The sequence below is a fragment of the Mauremys reevesii genome, linkage group 5 (assembly GCF_016161935.1).
Source record: "Mauremys reevesii isolate NIE-2019 linkage group 5, ASM1616193v1, whole genome shotgun sequence".
Lineage (NCBI taxonomy): Eukaryota > Metazoa > Chordata > Testudines > Geoemydidae > Mauremys > Mauremys reevesii.
In genome coordinates, this window is record NC_052627.1 from 27,951,883 (window position 1) to 27,965,888 (window position 14,006).

At 41.9% G+C, this 14,006-nt stretch overlaps 1 protein-coding gene across 49 annotated transcripts in view; it reads right to left on the bottom strand.

Annotated features, from left to right (window-relative positions):
• ANK2 (ankyrin 2) overlaps positions 1 to 14,006 on the bottom strand; it is a 561,730-nt gene that overhangs the window by 202,143 nt on the left and 345,581 nt on the right. For all 49 annotated transcript variants that reach the window (XM_039542463.1, XM_039542469.1, XM_039542508.1 and 46 more), the window contains one exon: positions 13,314 to 13,415. In XM_039542463.1, coding sequence (XP_039398397.1) covers positions 13,314 to 13,415 — 102 coding nt within the window. The remainder of the gene's footprint in view (positions 1 to 13,313; positions 13,416 to 14,006) is intronic.

A 14,006-nucleotide genomic window follows, 5' to 3' on the forward strand; every position in this document is an offset into this window, starting at 1 on the left:
TTTCTGAGAAATGTCAATGCTGGATATTTATAAATCAAAACATTTATTTTCTAACTTCACACAATAGCTACAAAAACATGATACCAAAATCATAATTAGCAAATCCTTTTGTCATGAATCTGAACCCCCAAAATCATGAGAATGGCCAAAAAGTCATGAGGTTGGATTTTTTTTTCCCTAAGATTATCTTGTGTTTTTTGGTCTGTCTTTCAGGTTTTTATTTTTTAACTTCTGCTGCTCACTCCCAATGCATGTGATAATTAAACTATTGTCCGTTCTCCCAAATGCAGAGAGTATTGATTTTGGCCTCCCTGCAAGAGCTCTCACTGACTGAACTATGGGGTTTGGAGCTGCCAGTTTCTCTCCAAGCTCTACTATTCTAATTGAATTAATTGTGTCACTCCATTCCCACATTTACCCATCTCCCAGCCCAGTAATTATTTATGCACATCTGCTCTGTCCCTCCAGTCCCCCACCTGTCACTAGCATCAGTGCATCCTTGCCCCTTCTGCAGCTCCTGGGCTCTTCACCCACCATCCCAGCCCTGGTGTGGGAAGCTGCGATGAGGTCCCCTTCTTCCCCTTCCCAGGCCTGGAGGGGACCAGTCCAGGGGTTATTCACCCCCTCTCTTTCCCTTCCTAGGCTAGAAAGAGGTGAAGAGCAGAGGCGTAGACAACAGACTGAACCACTATTTATAGGAAGGGTCGGAGGTGGGGACACGCCCATTTAGCAGCTGGGCTGTTTCTGCTCCTCTGTCCCCCCTCCCCCTTTAAGAACGATGTCAGTTCCTCCCCCCTCCCCTACCCAAAATGGTATCTTGTATTCTGAGGGGAGAGGGAAGAGCTCTACTCACCTTCTGGAGCAGTTCTGATTGGTTGCTCTTCCCCAGGAGAAGGGGAAGGTGGACAATCAGAGGGGATTTTCCCCTGGACCCAGCTGGACATCATGAGGGCTAGAGCTTGTTGTCTCATTGCAAAACTGGCTACAGCACTGGCCAAAAAATCACATTACTGGAGTTAAAACAGAGAGTTGACCACGCTGGGTATGTTTCCCATGCTTCAGCTTACCCAACCTCTCCCTGCACAGCAGACCTTATAGTTACAAGAGATCTGCTCAACTCTGAGATCTACACTAAAAAAAACCCCAGACAAGCCACCCCACCTTTTCTGCATTTCCTCCTGGGGTAGGCACACTCATGAATGATCTGGAGACAGAGATACCTCTTGCTCTCCATCAGTGTCCTCCCTATATAAACAGTGCCAGCATTCCCCAAGCAGTACAAGACACCCTAGACACAGAAAGAATTTCCTCCAGGCTCCATTAGAGTAATAGGACACTTTGAAGTTAGCAAAGTGACTATTATGCTCCAGTTTATTGCATATAACTGAGCAAGGCTTGTGCTACCCAATTGTGCTCTAAATGCACTCAAATAGCAGATAATATTTACTAGGAATCCATCCTATTAAAAACATATTTTACTTTTAATAATGCGCACAGCAGAAAATAGATTGATAGTATGTGAAAATATTACATGCAAACTAAACACGATAATAAATGTGAACAAAAAAGTATATGTAGCTTATTAGGAGGTTATGGATATACTGTAGACTGCTACTTTTTCACATAGAATAGAAAAATGAATGGTTCATGTTTAAAAGCCATCATCCTAAACATGTGGTATATATGTTGGCAGTGCAAACAGACAGTGGGCATAGACCCACGAGAATTATTTCTTAGTCCAACAAAAAAGCATACCATTCTAAAGAAAGGAAAAGGCAAATGTGGAGCTCCAGTGCATTTGACATGTCACGCTACATTTTCAAAGCAGTACACAGACTTTTCTCCCTAAAGTCAAATGTACACCTCCTTGTCCAATGTGCACAAGGGGGCACACCCTTTTCCCAGGCACGTTGGGGGCTTGCATATAGCACATAGATCCATGACTATATAAATACACCATCCAAACTGCATGCAGAGCGACAGCTAAACAGCTGCAGAACTATCAAGGCGGCAGTAGCAGCTGCAGAATGACTCCTGTACTACTCCCTAGTCTGAAAGAGCAGGATTCTATCCCTTCTGACCCTACAGAACTCCACTAAGCACATTTCTTTCATTTAGCTGTGTGCAAGGCCCAGGAATTGGCCCCTCGGAGGATTGTTTCACTAGCTAGGAATGACTTCCGTCATTGAAGAGACTCACAGGAAATGTTTTATTCTTGGTATGACTGAAGGGAGCAAACAGATATTTAAGGAAAGCACCTGAGAGAGTAGGACGACTGACAAGAGCATGGTGATGCTAGGAAATGACAGCGTTAAATAACAGTGAGTTGACTGAAAGCAGCAGTGGTCCTATCCATGCCTATTATGCAGCAAATATAGTAAACAGTATTGTCTCCCTGCACATTACAAGTCTGCCACATGTTAGGCCACAGCTGCTTATTCCCTTTGAGTCCAGTTCTGTCAAATTTAGGATTACTTGCCTCATAAGCTACTACTCACCATAGGGCAAGGATGGCAGAATCTGACCATTTACAATCAAATGGCTTCAATTAGAAATCAAACAGAATAACTAAAAGATACAAATTTAGAAGTTGTGGTCTACCAGAATTTGCCTTGTAACCTAGGCAATAGCACAATTCTAGCATTTATTTCTTTTCTGTCTTAACCTCAAGAATCTAGTTAACGGCTCTAACCCCAGCCCATCACCATGATGCAAATGGTGAGCTTTTCAGAGCCTTAAGAACAGAGAGAGAATGAGGGCATGTCTACAGAGAGACTTGGTGCAGCAAGCTTGGAAGTAAATCTACAGTGCTCTAACCTGCTGTTTCAATCAGCAATAGATCAAGAGGACTATTGTAAATGGGTAAGTGTCAGAGATCAGATCAGAACACAGAAGTGGGTGGATCAATCCTGTGCTTAGACCAGGTGACCATGTCTCTCCCCACTGCACTCTGCCCATTTAATGTAACTGTTGGTCTTCTTTACATATGACTGCATACTGTGCAAACAGCAAAAGGTCAGCCGGTAAAGTCCAACATACTCAGAAGAGAGGCTGGCTGGCATCCAAAAGGGACTTTATTTAATTAAATGGAACAGGAAAGCAGAGATTCACAGAGGGAAAGATTAATGTGAAGAGTTCTCCTTTCAGGACTATTCTGGAGGCCCTGATACAATGAAAGAAGCTTATGTCAAAAATTCAAGCTCCAGTACTACATGAGACTTAAAATGAGAGAGCTCTTCAGAGAGATTCAATATTTGCCAGAATACAATATTTCCCCTGAATAGGGCAAGAGAGAATGAGGGAGAACGATGAAACCATCTCATGGGAAGGGGATTTCACTGGGAATGAGTCCGCTGCACAATGTTGTCAGCTTCTGCAATTTTATTGCTAGTCTCACAATATTTGGTGTTTTTCTTGAAGCCCAGCTTCTCAAAAGTCATGCAATTACTCAGGAATTTCAGATCTCATTTTAAAAAGAAAAGTGATTTTCTAGCCCTCCTGGTTGCAGAGAAAAACTAAAAAACGTGACTCCCGAAGGCTCAAAACACCTCAAAGCAAATACAAAGGTTTTTTTAAAATGTCATGATTTTTAAGCCTATCTTATGAGTTTTGGGACCTAACTCATAATGTTTGAATGCTTGGGGTTGGCACACTGCGAAGTGCCACTTTCAAACATATGAGAGAGACAGGAAGAAATTGCCTGGGAGCATCAGAGAAGACCCAGGCCATGCCCCTTATTCAGACACTTGTGGAATTTTCTTCAAGTCCTTCAACCAGGGTGAGGCTGAGGGTGATACTGGCCACTGACTTCAACAGAGCCAAAGTTTCACCTGAATGTTTTTCTGTGGGAGCAAGGTAGGGTGCAAGGAAGATGTGAGGTGAATAAGAGCTGTAAAGAGTTTGATTCCTCACTGGACTGAGAGGTGGGGTAGGAGATGTGGTTGTTTTGAGAGTGGACCGTGCTAACTTTAGGCAATTTACCTCTTTACTATTTGTCTATATCCATCTTTGGGTCTAGTAAGACGGTAAGTTCTTCAGGTCAGAAATGTCTTCTATGCTGTTTGTACGGTGCCTTGCCCAATGGAGTGCCATTAGCTACCACCAGAAGGATTATCAAAGTAGTAATAAATTTATTTGAACCAACTTCCAAATATTAAGATTTGTCTAGGCCTAGTCCATTCAGGAAGATGGATGTGGTTCAAGCTGGTTCTTCTGTCCCCAGTAAATGATGTACAAATCCATTCCAGGGTGAATTAGGATGGAAACAAACAATTTTGTTTCAAAATCAGAACTAGAAGAACAAAGACCAGACAACTGGTTCAAAGAAGATAAACTACCACTCATTCTCACAGTGGAAATCTCTGTGGACAGAAGAGGGAACACACATTGTCAGATGGCCATCGCCAAGAAGCTAAAAGTGGGAAATGGTACTCTTTACTCCTGATCACGCAGGAAGCCTGTCACAGTTAATTCTTTGTAGTTTAAAGTCCCAAAGCCACATGACAGACTATCTTGAGGATACAAATTACCCAATGCATGGAGAAACAGTTCCATAGCTTTTTGGCAACTATGAGAATCCAAACAATATGCTAATCAAATACACTCATTTTAATAATAGGCCTATAAGCACTGCTGTCTTAATCTTTACTAATTGCCTTCCAAGCACTTAAGATACTGGACATTTTATAGAAAATTCCTAAACCATTTCCTGCCAATATCAGAAAAATGACTTCATAGAATCATAGAACTGGAAGGGACCTCAAGAAGTCATCTAGTCCATTCCCCTGCACTCAAGGCAGGACTAAGTATTATCTAGACCATCCCTGACAGGTGTTTGTCAAACCTGCTCTTAAAAATCTCCAATCTTACAACACTCCTGCTAATACATCCCAGAATGATGTTTGCTTTTTTTGCAACAGTGTTACACTGTTGACTCATATTTAGCTTGTAATCCACTATGACCCCCAGATCCCTTTCCGCAGTATTCCTTCCTAGGCAGACATTTTGCATTTTGTATATGTGCAATTGATTGTTCCTTCTTAAGTGGCGTACTTTGCATTTGTTCTTACTGAATTTCATCCTATTTATTTCAGACCATTTCTCCAGTTTGTCCAGATCATTTTGAATTTTAATTCTATCCTCCAAAGCACTTGCAATCCCTCCCAGCTTGGTATCGTCCACAAACTTTATAAATGTACTCTCTATGCCATTATCTAAATCATTGATGAAGATACTGAACAGAACCGGACCCAGAACCAATCCCTGTGGGACCCCACTCATTGTACCCTTCCAGCATGATTGGGAACTGCTGAAAACTACTCTCTGGGAACGATTTTCCAACTGACTTACTGAATCAGACCATGTTAATACATGTAACGCTTTGCACAATAATTGACCATTGATGTTTTATGGCATGTGTGGGTATAAACCTAGTTTAGACCTTGACACCAGTCCCAAGCCACTGATGCTGAAAGTTGGGGTCACCACAATGTATTGCACAGGAGTCATAAATCTATTTCAAGCAACTGCGAAATTATGCAGTGTTTATTTTGACTTCTCTATTCTACATGTACAGGTCACACTGTACCTACTTCTTCCACTGTCAATGGTTAATGGAGCCAGTGCTTCACCCAATATCGTTAACACTCTTTTATAAAAGAGGAGTTTTTTCTAACCATTGTCAAAAATAATAAAATATTGCACTCTCATCTTGATGTAGTTGCAGTGCTACTATCATGGTCTTTCAAAAAGAGTTTTCATCTTTCCCAAATGCTCTATTAGATTTGAGTAGCAATTATTCCACTTCTTAATGTTTGTGGTACTTTATGTCTTCTCATGAGGAACCACAGACATAGGCAGTACAGTCTATTTGTTGTCTCTACACAGAATCTCAGTTCCTTAATTATAATTCATTACACAACAGACACATGACTCCTCTTAAAATGGGAAGAAACTGAAAGAACAAAAGTTCCCCAATTGGATAAGTGTAAATCTGAGAAGCAGGTTTCTGATGCACATATTTAAATTTAGAATTTGCTTCTCATAAATTCTCTCAAAAGTAACTAAAGGGATAGGACATAGCCAAAATGTTTTTAAAGTATTGCAGATTTTTTTTCAGCATTCACCCAGTTCTACCTTTATACAGACAATTCTCTGAAACAAGCCATTTCTTTAAAAAAATAATAATTAGAAACTCCTCAAATAATACTTTTTAAAAGAACTCAGTAATTCTCTTTATGCTCTCAATAACACAGAGTGCACAACATTATATTCTGAAGTGCAGAAGTCCCCTCCACACACACTTTTTTATTCAAACTTTGATGTAACATTTGACTACTTAATCATCGGCTATTTTACTTTGGCAGACAAGATACTTTTCTGAAGTAGTTAGAAGAGCTATGTGATTATTTTGGTTCTCATTCTTAAAACCACTCTAACAAAATAATGGCCTCATCTGTGAAATTTTAGTTAGATTTTTGACAATTTTTTTCTTAAAAACCTTAATTATCTGAGCTTTCTACAAAGACCATGGTATATCACAACGACTTTTTTTCTGGACTGAATGTTGGCATAAGAGCAGCTAGGGAACAAGAGATTTTAGTGAGGCTGTTTAGGAGATATTAGAAGGTTACTGGGAGATGAGAGGATCACAATATCTCAGCAGTGACCTGGCCCTGACCCTTTCCTAGCCTGCCCCATCAATATGCAAGGCTGCACTCCCGCTTTGTGCAGATTCACCGACACTGGGAACCCACCACAGTGTGAGTTCTGCCAGCAGTAAGCTGAGCCCAGTGCTATGGCCAATCCATGACAGCTGCTTTTGATCATTCTAAAAGTAGATTTTTAAAAAAAAAATATTTTTAGCCTGTGTTGGAGTCTGTGCACCGAATTTTAGTTCGCCTTGTAGGATTTTAGTCCCTAAACAGAGCTGGATGAAATTTCAGTTGAAGTATTTTACTTCCTTCCTGAAAACTCTCAACCATAGTACAAATTCAGGGGTCATTTTTGCCAAATGTCATTAGAAGTTCTCAGCAAGTTAGACATACATGACTGGATCTTGCAAGTTCTTGGTACATGGAACTGTCACTGACTTCAGTGGGAGATACACGGATGCTAGACTATTGGTCCCAAAAGAGCATTAATCCTGCAAATTATATGCATGCTTAACCATATGCATGAGTGGTCCCACTAAATTAAACTGCTCTACTCAACTGCAAAAAGTTAAGCATGTGTGTAGGTGTAAGCAAGATTAGGTCTTCTGTCACTCTTTGATGCAAACTGGGTTCATGGAACAGGCTTATTGATGAAAAACCCAACCCAAAGTCTAAGACAGTGGTCACCAGCGGTCAGTCGCAATCAAGTGGTCGATCCTAGAGGATCTCCCAGTTGATCGTGATCTCTGGCAAGGCAGACTCCCTACCCCGGCCCCATGCCGCTCCCAGAAGCAGCCAGTGTGGCCCCTCAGGCTGAGGGAGTGGGGGGCAGGGGTCTCTCTTTGCACACTGCATCTGCCTGTGAGCACTGCCCCCGCAGCTCCGATTGGCCAGGAGAGCTGTGGGGCGGGTGCTTGCAGAGAAGGGCAGAGTGCAGAGCCACATGCTCCCTCTGCCCCAGGAGCGCGATGGCCCCTTCAGGGAGCGGTGTGGGGCTGGGGTAGGCAAGGAGCCTGCCTTAGCCTCGCTGTGCCCACTGCCGACTGGGAGCCGCTGGAGGTAAGTGCTGCCCAGTGGGAGGCTGCACCCCAATCCCCAGCCCTGAGCCCCCTCCCACAGCCAGCACTCCATACCCCCACCCTGCACCCCAAGCTCCACCCTGAGCCCCCACTCCCAGAGCCGACACTCTGCACCAGCCCGGAGCCCCCTCCTGCACCCAAACTCCCTCCTAGAGCTTGCACCCCTCACTCCTCCCGAACCCCAAGCCCTTACCCCAGCCCGGTGAAAGTGAATGAGGGTGGGGGGAGAGTGAGCGATGGAGGTAGGGGATGTAGTGAATGGGGGGGGGCAGATCCTGGGTAGCCCTTAAGAATCAAAAAGTGATCTTAGGCACAAAAAGGTTGGAGACCACTGGTCTAAGAGAATGGCTTTTAGTGTGTGATAGTAGGAAAGCACGGGCTGGATGCTGTGCATAACCGTGGCACCCTTTGCAGCAGTAACAGCGTTTCCAAAGGTGAGTAGTAACCCAAGGAGAAAAACGAGCTCTCAACATTCGTTATGCTAATTTTATTGTACAAGTGTTTTAGTTTGTAAAGAAAACCAACCACTGATGGGAAAACAAACTAAAACTTGATAAATGGGCCACTCTCATGTATTCCATATTTACAACCCTTTGTAGATTTAGTAAAGAAAAACAAAGAAGATCCAAAAAATTTGGCCCCTTTCCAGTCATTTGAGTCTCTAATAACAGCAACAGTACTAATTGGCATTCGGCACTACTGACGTTGTTTATTGTCGGTGATTGTGAGCTACTAGATTTTAATCTGCTTGGACACACTTAAGTCTTTCAGCTAAAAATAATCCACTGAGTGTTTGCTTACAGCCGGATACCACACAGAAGCAGCCAGGGAAACCTCAGACGTCTGGACTCTGGGTCAATGGCAATCAGATGCTTTATGGGGGATGATATATTTGATGGCCAGGAAGAAGGGGGTGGCTGATCATACTGCTTTCCTGCAGTAAAAAGGAATATCTAATATCTACATGGTGTAGACTACACCTCTACCCCGATATAATGCTGTCCTCGAGAGCCAAAAAATCTTACCCTGTTATAGGTGAAACCGCATTATATCGAACTTGCTCTGATCCGCCGGAGTGCATAGCCCCCCCGCCCCCGAGCGCTGCTTTACCGTGTTATATCTGAATTCATGTTATATCGGGTCGCGTTATATCAGGGTAGAAGTGTATATATTGCATGGAACCTATAGAATGTTTCCCACTGTGTGCATGTACGCTTTCTAATTGGAGTTTTATCTTTCTTGTAGTGGGACAATCATCGCCAGTACATGACAACCATTGAAGTTAAAGATGCATTAGAAACCCAATATAGATGAGAAGAACCACCCTTCTAGAAGCACCCCTGTAATCACACCCTACAAACTATTGTAATAATCTTTATAAAATATACCTTGTGAAGTCTCATTTGAAAAGTAACATCACCACTGATCATTAATATTCTTTGGTGAGGTATGTACACAATGTGTGTTAAGAGCTATGGACATACTGGAATTATGATTAAATCAGGCATGTCAGGGGTAGTTGGTAAACAGGTCTGCTACTGACAACAGAATGCATATTTAATTCCCTGACCAGCCCCATCTTCAGGCAAAGCCAATGAAGGTCCATTTTTACATATTAGGTAAACAAAGCTAAAATCTAACAAGTGGGAGAAGAGCATGAAGCATCCTTCATCACCAGACTCCATGTCACCTTCCTCAAAGCCTGAAGAAACTTTACTTTGAGGAGTAACCCTCAGAAGAATCCATTTTAAACATTTAATGGTCTATAAAAACAGGGGGGTTGAACCTCAAGTGATAAGCAATTGAATCAACAGATTGTATACAATATAACTGTATTATAAAAGTGTACAGAGTGAGGTCTTTTCTGAAAGCTAACAACACATTGGTGATTTATATAATTATGAAATGTATGTACTACCACTGTCTGAGGAAATATGGACACTTAATATTATGCTTTAAAATCTGTGACCAAAGAGTGGGAAACAGGTTCTCTCTCAGACAGAAGAGATGGCAGCTATCTATCTGTCTCCTATGTAAATTCAGTATGGTGGAATCAAAACAATGGAAGCCCCATTGACACAGAAATCAGAAAGGGGGGAATGGGAAGTCCACTGTAAAGGAAAAACAGCATGAGGTCATCCTGACTCTTAAAACAAAGTCATAGAACTTTGGAAGATATAAGAAAAGGTAGAAGCCATCTTTGGCCTCCATCACTAGACTGACAAGGAAACTGAGCTTTTGAAAGTTGAGAAAGAATAGTCCTTCAACCACATGGTAGGGGTGATGAAGTCTCTGGAAACTGAACATAGGTGAGAAACCATCTTGAACTAAGCGTGTATCTTGCTAGATTCAGTTTTTAAATTTTTAGATGCATGTTTTCACTTTGGCATGTAACCCTCTCTAACTTTATTCATTTTATTTGGCATCACTTAACCTACGTCCTGTTAAAATATTTTTGTTTTTTTTACCATAAACCAGAGAAGGGTTATTTACCACAGTTAAGTTAATAAACTGTGATGTGCTTTTCTGTCTTTAGAGGAAAAAAACTAACTTTATTATTTCTCTGAACTGTCCAGAAGAGGGTTGGACATTACAGAGCACATGATTTGGGGAAAATTTGGGATTAGGAGTGTGTTGGGGTCACCTTGCTGGCTTAACCAAGGCCATATGTAGGGCCATAGATGGGCTGCTAGGGTCTGGGCTGCTGAACCAGGAGATCCTACACAGCACACAAACACACAGAGTATGACCTGCATACTTGTAGGCTGACTAAGTGTCTCAGGCTGTGAGCTACGGCAGCAAAGCAATGCTAGTCACCCAGGGTTGCTGGGCAAGTAGTGACAATCCCTCACTAGTCTGGATTGCACCCCAAGTTGTGACATCTGCTGTTATAATTGAGAAATAATAAATGATTCAATGTCCATCTTTCACTTATGTGGCCTGGTGAGAGATGGGTTAATTTGGTAGCTGTCCCAACCTACTTTTAAATTGCCTTTCTTTTACTTGAGTGGATTCTCAATGCCCTGCTTATGGAAAACATGCACAGCTCCTCCCTTGGGGGAGGGATAGCTCAGTGGTTTGAGCATTGGCCTGCTAAACCCAGGGTTGTGAGTTCAATCCTTGAGGGGGCCATTTAGGGATCTGGGGCAAGAATTGGTCCTGCTAGTGAAGGCAGGGGGCTGGACTCAATGACCTTTCAAGGTCCCTTCCAGTTCTAGGAGATTGGTATATCTTCAATTATTACCTATCCTCCACCTGACTTTCTAGGAGTTAAATGCCCTATAGGGAAAGTTTACTTAAAGGTAATTCAAAGCAAGATGTGCACAGAGGGGATTTAGCGACGTAGCAGAATCACCTTAAAAGTCCACTGCCAAGTTCAGAATTTGATACCGACATGCTATTCCCCTTACTAACAGCAGAAATATATAGCTTTATTTTTTTAGTTATTTATCTATTTACTTTAGGCATTTATACAACAGCTGTGAATTGTACAAACACATTGTTTCTATCTTCTTTCATGTTTACTTGCCACACCTCCTCAGCAATCAAATCATAGTAATGTAATTAGAAACATCATAGGCTAGGTTCATTTCTTCTGGAATATGTGTCAAAATACCAAACTTGCTAAAAATCCTGACCTAGAATAATAATTACATAAATTAAATATTATTTATTTATTTGAATTACTGTCACACCTAGGAGGCTAGTCATAAGCTCAGTACAAACACAGACAAAAAGACAGTCCCTGCCCCAAAGAGTTATTAATCATGGTATTAATGCGTATAAAAACCATTCGCTATCTCATATCTCCTCCTCTATCTTATTTATTTAGCTCTCAAAAATGATTTTATAGCCCACAGTACTTAAATTGATTCAAAACTCTGCTGTAGAAATCTTCTTCCTGGCTTGTTGCTTCAATTACATTGCATTGCTCCACTGGTTCCTCTTTCTCCACTGCATCATACACAAATTACTTCTTTTCACCTTTAAAACCATCTATGGCCTATCTCCACTCTACCTATCATCTCTTATATGGCCTAGAACAGGGGTTGGCAACCTTTCAGAAGTGGCGTGCCGAGTCTTCATTTATTCACTCTAATTTAAGATTTCGCATGCCAGTGGTACATTTTAATGTTTTTAGAAGGTCTCTTTCTATAAGTCTATAATATATAACTAAACTATTGTTGTATGTAAAGTAAATAAGGATTTTAAAATGTTTAAGAAGCTTCATTTAAAATTAAATTAAAATGCAGAGCCCCCGGACCGGTGGCCAGGATCTGGGCAGTGTGAGTGGCACTGAAAATCAGCTCATGTGCCGCCTTTGGCACCCATGCCATAGGTTGCCTACGCGTGGCCTAGAGCCATCAACCACCTCATTGGCTCTGCTAGTGATACCAGCCTTTATTGCTCTTTAATCAAAGTTTCACACAAACACCTTCACACTTTCTTCTCTTCTGCATCTGAGGAGCTCTCTGTAAAGATGCCCACACAACACTTAACAACGGCTAGGCACTTGGTGTGCTGTGAATGTTGCTTTTCACCCTCATTACAGTTGTCTTATTGTTACTTTGTGCCCCTCTCCCAGATTGTATCTCATCCCATACTGAAACTGCAAGCTCTTCGGGGCAGGAACTGTCTTTGCATTTTAAATATGTACAGTCCCTAGTGCAATGGGGTCATGATCCCCAGTTGGGTCATGAGGATGCTACTGCAGTACAAACAACCAACAAGAATAAATAAATACTGGCTAGAGGAATGAGAATATGAAAAAATAAGAGAGAAAAGGTGGGAATGAGGTAATATCTCAACTTTGGCTGATGAGAGAGACAACCTTTTGAGCTTACACAGAATTCTCCAGGTCCTGAAGACCTTATGTCTGTAATATCCTAGGACAGACATGCCTTAAACACCATTGCATATAACATGAAAAATAGCAGCTCCTTTTATTTGTCTGAAAAAGAGTGAGTGCATGAGTAACAGTGTGAGGAGGAGGATTGGAATAACTAGTGGACAAATATCAGTGGGGTGGTAGCTTGCATAGGGGACTGTTAAAGCTGGGAAGCTGAACCTCATTACACTCTATTACCACAATATATAGGCCAGTAGAGGAGGAGCTGGAAGAAAAAAGTAGTAAGCCAGCTGCAAAGCACTCATCCAAGAGAAAACTGCCCAGGAACAAACCCTTCCCAGCTAGTATGACTGGGAATCCAAGGTTTACATTTAATTATGACTTTTTTTTTCCCCGCACACAAAGCCAATATATTTAACCAGAAAGCACTTTTTTAGTGTGGTTTGAATTGTGGCACTGCCAGGAATAAGGGGCTCAGAAAGGCTTGTTTGCTTAAAATAGAGATGTTCTGTTAAATATGTGCTGTGGGCATAGTCAGCTGTGCAAAAGTGGATGCTCCAAGTCAAAGGCCAGAGCTGAAAATGTAGCCCAAACTGACTCAGAACTTGACTGTGAAGGTCTTAAATTGATCTAAACCATAAAACCATTTAAGGTTTTCCTATTTGCAGGGTCCTTATCTGTTACATACAATACCTGAGTACAGCAAACACATGCCCATGCAGTCTCTCTTACCTGATTACATGTATTGATATCTATTCCACCCTTCAGATATTCCACTACTTTGTCCAGATTGCCAGCTCTGGCAGCTCGAAGAAAGCTTGCATTGCTGTCAGACTGTGAAAAGAGGAGAAAAAAACCAAAACTCAAACTACTGCTTTAAAGAGAATACAGCACTGATATAATCAAAGGTATCCACATTGTATGCTGAAGCTGTAACAATATGGTGCAAAGAAAACTGTCCATACATTTTACCTTCATTGATTCATATACACCCTAAACAGTACAAAATTGGCACAAAGGACTTATAGGGTACGTCCATACTATCCGCCTGGATTGGCGGGTAGCAATCGACTTCTCGGAGTTCGATATATCGCGTCTCATCTAGACGCGATATATTGAACTCCGAACGCACTCCCGTCGACTCCGGAACTCCACCACCGCAAACGGCAGTGGCGGAGTCGACGGGGGAGCCACGGACGTCGATCCCACGCCGTGAGGACGGGTAAGTAGTTCAAACTAAGGTAGTTCGACTTCAGCTACGCTATTCGCGTAGCTGAAGTTGCGTACCTTAGTTCGACATCCCTCCCCCAGTGTAGACCAGGCCATAGACTTCTCAGTCTGAGCAAAATATTGCAACAGTTGCCAAAGGTAAAAAATTAGTTAGCCTGAAGGAAGAGAGTAAAAATCCAGCTAGTTAGAATTAAC